The 6,511-nt window shown below is 46.5% G+C and overlaps 1 protein-coding gene across 2 annotated transcripts; it reads right to left on the bottom strand.

Annotated features, from left to right (window-relative positions):
* Nucleotides 1–2,078: 2,078 nt before the first annotated feature.
* On the bottom strand, nucleotides 2,079–6,511 carry CMTR2 (cap methyltransferase 2). Of its 2 annotated transcripts, none has more exons than XM_032195868.1 (2): nucleotides 6,451–6,511; nucleotides 2,079–4,579 (listed from the first exon to the last, which is right to left on the bottom strand). In XM_032195868.1, exon 2 carries the CDS (start codon nucleotides 4,558–4,560, stop codon nucleotides 2,269–2,271), a length of 2,292 nt encoding a protein of 763 aa, XP_032051759.1. In that variant the 5' UTR covers nucleotides 4,561–4,579; nucleotides 6,451–6,511; the 3' UTR covers nucleotides 2,079–2,268. The 2 variants fall into 2 exon arrangements, with proteins under 2 accessions (XP_032051759.1, XP_032051758.1); XM_032195867.1 differs by lacking the exon at nucleotides 6,451–6,511 and adding an exon at nucleotides 4,791–4,855.

A 6,511-nucleotide genomic window follows, 5' to 3' on the forward strand; every position in this document is an offset into this window, starting at 1 on the left:
GTCCTGAAGTTCATAGTCCTAATTCCCCCAAGCTTCTGTGACCATCTGCAATGCTTTGTCCTAAAAATTCAGGAAGAAAGGGAGGCAAAATGATACAGATGGGAAGAATCTCAAGGATGTCTGCATAGTTTGTCAGATGTACAAAACAACAAAGTTTGAGAATGTGTTCACTCACAGTGTCAGTCGCCTCAAGATTTTATTTTACCTATAAAAAAAGTTTTAAAGTGTCAGAGTAATGTTAGCAAAAAAAGATATTTAGCTACTGGATGAGACACTTATATTGTCATATTCTGCTATGGAGGCATGGGTAGCATAGCACGAGCATCCCATCCAGTAGATAAATACCATGTTTGTTTTTTTAATGCACTTAATCTCATTTGCCCCTGCTGTATCAGAAGTCTTCTCAAATGCTTCAGTTCAGGGGGATTTTGAGGCATAAATCACCTCTGAAACAGTGGCAGAGACAGAGGGGTGTCTGGTGGACAATGCCTTCATCCTGCTTCTTGACTCTGATAAAGGCTTTCACAGGTGGTCTTTGATCCTGCCTTGTCATCCATTCTTCTAGAATATTTCTCCCTCCCTTCCTATTTTTAGTTTTCAGTATTTTTTTAACCCATTCATCTGCTTGCACTTGGTGTTTCGAGGAGAAGCTCTTACTGCATCGTCTCCCAACATCAGCCTCTACCCCTACCTTCCTGGTCGGAGGGAGGGAGCGTGACTCAGCTCACAGCGAGAGGAGCAAGCTCATTTAAATAAATGAAAAGGGACAGTGGCCAGGCCCAGCAGCTTTTGTTAGGAAGACTTCTGATTCTATTTATATGCAGCTGTAAAAAGCAAGATTTTTAGAAAGCAAGATTTTTAGAAAATGTTATCAATTAGACCTGAGCCAGCAGCTCATTCACCTATCAAATTCTTAAATGAAAAATGAACTGTTAAACGCATTAAATTCTGCCCCAATCAATGTGGCAAAAAAAAAAAGCTTAATAAATGTGCAGCACCTCCAGACAAAACAGTTTTTCAGCTGTATGTTTAATCCTTACCAGTAATCAATTATCCTTCAAACTCCTACATCACATAATTAGAAGTGCTTCCAGAAGGTGACTGGTAATTAATCAGAAGACCATTTTCCTTCTAACTCCACGCTTCTGACCTTTTCCTACAAGATCTTGCACTATCAGTAGCAAATCATTTTTCTCCTTAAGTTTCATTCCTCCCTCCGAGCAGATTCTTCCATGTAAGCCACAAACATCAAGCTAAACGTTAATACGCACACATTAGGTCTCAGAATTTCGCTCTCAAAGGAGCAATATGGAAAATAAAATTTGACTCCCTTAAAGGAACAGTCAGTTAGCAATTTCATCATTTTTATCCCTGAGGAGAACCAAATGAAATCTTAATCATACTTTCCCAAAGAAAGTATCACATATTTCTTCAGCTTAACACTCCTCCAGCACTCCCTAAAGCATTTCTTGGCACACAACGCTGCACACGACCATGCTTCTCGCCTGAAAATCATTTACAGTTCCTCATTAATAGCTGCTACTGCAGGCAGATGCAAGTCTTCACTTTCACTCAGGAGTCTCAAATTATTTTAAGGAGGAGCCCATAAACTTAAAAATAAAATTATAGCAGCCCATTCACTGATGGGGCGGGGAGGCGAGGCCATACAATCACCTGTCAGAAGCCATACAGCATGCTCTTGGCACGCACAAAATTAAAATCAAGGAGCATCTTCCCCTGGACACCTCACAGACAGCTGTTTTTAACCCAGTCTTTGTGAGCCAGCTGCCTGCTCATGAGACACTGAGCCCTCCAGACGTGCATCAGGCCTGCACACTGCTGAGTTTATGGTCCAAGCATCAGCTTCCCCAAACCCTGGGGGCAGAACTCCCACGTTTTGTCCAACAGAAGAGGGATAAAGTCAGCCAACTGGGTCCAGCAGGGCCCGGCCAGAAGCAAGAGGTAAAGCACCACCCCACCCCTCCTCACAAAGGCAGCTAGGAACACTGAAGGGAGCTGTGACAGAAGAAAGTTTCTCACTTCAATCCCTGTCCCACCCAAGTCCCCCACACCTGAGATTAAGCCTCGTGTTCCTGCAGGACAGGCAGTATGGTGCAAGTGGGACTGGCAGCTCAAGACCTCCTCCCATCACTAACAACGCCCTGTCAAAGTCCTACAGGGACGTTACCTTCATATTAACACGGTTTTTGACTTCTACCTGCCTGGGAAATGAGGTCTTGCAGCAACCTGCTCAACCCTACAATTATTTTATAGTGAACCATCGCTAGTCATTTGCTGCTGCTTCGCTTGCACAATCAAGTGGAGCTGTCTCTTTGCGATGGCTGTGTTCAAATCCCACAAGAACTCCAACAGCTTGCCCTGGAGGAGAGACTCCATCGGCACGAACTGCAAAACTTGCTGGGGGGAGTCCGAGTCCAGTAAGGAGCTCATCAGTTTATGCAGCTGCTGCAGGTACTCAGTAACGTGGCCGGGGATGCCCCGATAACCAACACACAGCAAAGCAGCGCTGGTCCTCAGCGGCTCGTGGGACATGGGACAAGCAAATGTGATGCATCTGAAGCAGCAATGCAGAATAAAGACCAGGCCAGCTGTGAACCTTGTAAAACTGGAAAGGATGGGCAGAATCAAGGCATCTCCCACCGTAAGCTGGTTCAACGACTGCAGAACGCACTCCAAAAGCTGCTGCTGGTATTCTGGTGCTCCATCGTAAAGCAAAGAGAAGCTGAAACTCAGCAGTGTGGCCGAATCTAGGAGCTTTACTTCCATACCAGTTTGGTTTTCTGCATCACAAAGGGATGGAAAGTCCACCACAAGGCACTTGAGCTGGTCCCCACGCTTCTCATCGAGCGCCACCTGATAAGACCTGAACAGATCAGACACTTCAGCCAGTACCAGCTCCCCAGGCAGAACCTCACAGGAGTGACACTGCTGCAGCACTGGTCTGCTTTTCAGCCTCCCCACCAATTCATTCATGGCTTCATTAAGGTTTTCCAAGACTTTACCATCACAAAATGGAGAACACTTCACCATTGGTAGCCTCTTTCCTTCCAAAATGAACCACAAGTTACAGTTAATGTTATCAGACAATCCTTCCAGGATGCACATTTTACCAGCATTGTTTAAGTTATGTTCTTCAGCCCACTTACTAAAATAGCCCTTTGCGACTTTATCATCCCATGTAAGGGTTTCCAGCATCTTCCTTTCATTGTACGTACTAAAATATTTGTTCCTTTGCCCAAACCATTTTGCATTCATGCTGCAACCAGTCTGAGATTTCTTGACAAGCCAGTTATTTCTGGTAATGGGTTTCATATGAAATTTTTGCATGAAGAACTCCACCGCACAATCTCTTAACTTGTCCAGTTTTGTCTGCTCTGCTTCTTCCATGCGCTCAAAGAGCTGGATGTTCTCACAGATGGTCTCTACCTGGTGCTTGTGGAAGAACATGCAACATTCCTCATGTATTTTAAGAAAAGATTCTGGTATCACGTGCTGGGGAAAAAGAGCTTTGTTGACCATTTCTGTTCCAAAGTTCTGTATCATCTTAGAAAGCAGCAGATGAACGCTCTCTCTGCCCATGTAACGAAGACAAACCACGTAGGCCTCTGAGTTCCCAGCTTTGCTGGTGGCTGGCTTAAAGACGTGGACCTCCTCGAAACAGCAGTTCAGCAGAAAGAGCAGATTGGTAGAACAGTGCTCAAAGAGGGTGAACATCTTCAAAACAAAGGATCCCCCAGCGCCCAGGATCATTAAAGCAGTGACTGCCTCACAGTAAAGGAGGGGTGAGACGAGAGCTTCCTGTTCACCTGGGTTTCCTTGGCAATCAAAGCTGCCATCAGCAGTTACCAAGTGAACTGTGCTCATATGACTCACAAAGTTCTGAAGTCCTGTCAGATGCTTCAAGGTCATCACATCACCGGTGTTATCTGGGCCAAAGTGCCACCAGGGCAACGTATTTGCTATAAGACGGTCATCCATAATCATCGTGAGGGTGTCATTTGCTTCGTGATATGGGTTCAGAGTGTTAGCTACCCAATTCCAGTCACAACGGATATGGTGGGACTTCAAGTAGTGATTGAGGCTGGCTATAAACGCTCCAGGTGCTTCACAGAGGTGAACAGAATTCAGTTCTCCCTCTTGAAGAGCTTCTGGAGGAAGAAGAGGAAAAGTGCACAGGATCTCGTGAAACTTGCACCAGGCCTGGGTACACAGCTCGGCATTCACGGACTTCTTCACATGAGAAATTATTTTGCCTGCTTTATTGGTAAGTGAGGTGTGCTGATGCCACTCATCAAGGTTCTTATCACTCAGCTGATTCTTCACTTCATTCATTGAGTACTTCAGAGCAAGGAGTGAGTTGAATTCTTTGTGATCACATGTAAAGGCATCACTGGGATCTGGTAGCTGCCATTCCTTATTCGGTGGCTTCGTATAAGAAAACTTCTTGGCAAAGAGCTTCTCAACTTCAGAAAGAATTTCAGGACTGAATTTTTCAAGATTTGCAGTCTGTTCAAAGTAGGGCTTCTTACATTTGTTCATTCTTGGACTGACTCACAACCTGGTTGTGACAGGAGAGAAAAATGTCATTTCAATCACAAGCATATACAAGCAGGTTTCTTTTTTAAAGGATATTCTTCTTGCTTAACCTCTGTATTACAGAAAGAAAAAAAATCTTCACAGAACCATCCATCACTGAGAAAAATGAAATAAATGAGGGCTATGTTGAAAAAGGGCTATTTGGAAATCAGGAAGGTCACAGGTTCAATTACCTGTTATGCTGCTCACAGGAAGCAAAGAAGTGCTGGCTGCTGCTTTGGCTCTTCATGCTCTCAATACTCACTATATGCATCTAAACACTTAAATACAAGTATCTCAGGCACAACACAGAACATGCCAGAACCTATACAAATTAACCAAGTGGGCCACAGTTCTTTTCACACAATTACAGCAGTATTTATACAAGTGTTCAAAGAACATGGAGTTCAGGTGCACAAGCAATGGCAGCTCAGAAAGGGAGCACAGTTGTTCCTTCCTTCCCTGCAAACCCACCACAGCTAACACTCATTCCAGTTCCAGCAAGCGAGATGTTGGCAGAGCTCCTCACAAGCACCCCAATGACGAGGGGGTCTCCAGCTAAGGGGCTGTTTGAGGTTTAACACCAGCCTGAAATCAAAACCCATTTTCTGTGCACAGCGTTACGACTGACACTTTGGCCAGGCCTCTTCAAATCCTTACACCTTGCTTTCCTTGCTGGAGAAGGGGTGACAAATCAGAAGCGAGAAAAGGTTTTCTTGCATCTGTGGCCAACACTTAACTCGTGCTTCATGTTCAAGAGCAGAATAGTGCAAAGTTGTGCTCTGAATGGATCAAGACAAACAGAGCATACTCGCACAAAGCTGGCACATCTTCTGCCATCTGCTCCAGTACACAGCACAAAGCGCAAGAGTGGTTAGGTCCACTAACAGCCTCAAAAAAGTAAATCAGAAATATACTCAACAACCAAGACTTCTTCATTTAAGCAACACTATTTAATCAAAATTACCACAGGAGACAGGAAATCCCTCAGCACATCATTTTAACCATCCCCAAATCCACTTCATTACCTCAGAAGCACAGTACAACAAAATAGCATTGTAAAGCATTACAAAACAGTTTACTGAGAAAAAATATTAGATTAAAACTGAAAGGGCTGAGAAATTGAGGAGGTAAAGAGGACAAAGAATGGCCTAAACCCACTTTTTCCCTTTTCACCCAAGCACCACTTCAGGCCACCCCTGCCCCACTGCCACAGCTCCCTCCCTCACCACGTGCTGAGCCTTGTGAAGTTTGCACTCTCGTTTCCCTAGCTCAGCCGCCTTTCGGTGTGTAAACACACTTAGTTTCAGTTTCATTCATGAAGGCTAGGTTGAAGCTGAAATACGTATTTTATCACAACACACGCTGGGGACAAGCAATAAAACGATGGCTTTACAGCCCTCGGTATGGGAAAGCTCTGCATCCTACGCTAGCTTTACATCATTTTCACGGAGAACGGTGGGCACAGCCTTTTAGGTAAGGCCCAGGACAGCAAAACCCAAAGCTCAGCAATGCCCCAGGTCACCATTACGGTAGCCACAGCCTCAGCTCCATCCTGCTGCAGATCCCAGCACTCCCCCAGCACCCAGTCACCCACACCCCTCGCTGCACCCCTTCTCCTCCTCCATCACCCGGGGAAGCGGCGAAATGGCCTCCCCCTCCCCTCCCTTCCCTTCCCATCCCATTCCCATCCCCACCCGCCCCCCGCTCTGCTCCGCTCCGCGGCCCGGCCGCCTCCCCCCAGCCCCGGCCTCTCGCCGGGGCCGCTCCCCGCCGAGGCCGCTCCCCGCGGGGGCCGCTCGCTACGCGAGGGCCGCGGCTTCACCGGGGCCTAGCGCCGGCCCCGCTCCTTACCCCGGCGGCGCTGCGGGAGCCCAGGCCCTCGCCCCGCCCCGCTGCCTTCCTCCCTCCTCCT

Source organism: Aythya fuligula, chromosome 12 (assembly GCF_009819795.1).
Source record: "Aythya fuligula isolate bAytFul2 chromosome 12, bAytFul2.pri, whole genome shotgun sequence".
NCBI classification, from domain to species: domain Eukaryota; kingdom Metazoa; phylum Chordata; class Aves; order Anseriformes; family Anatidae; genus Aythya; species Aythya fuligula.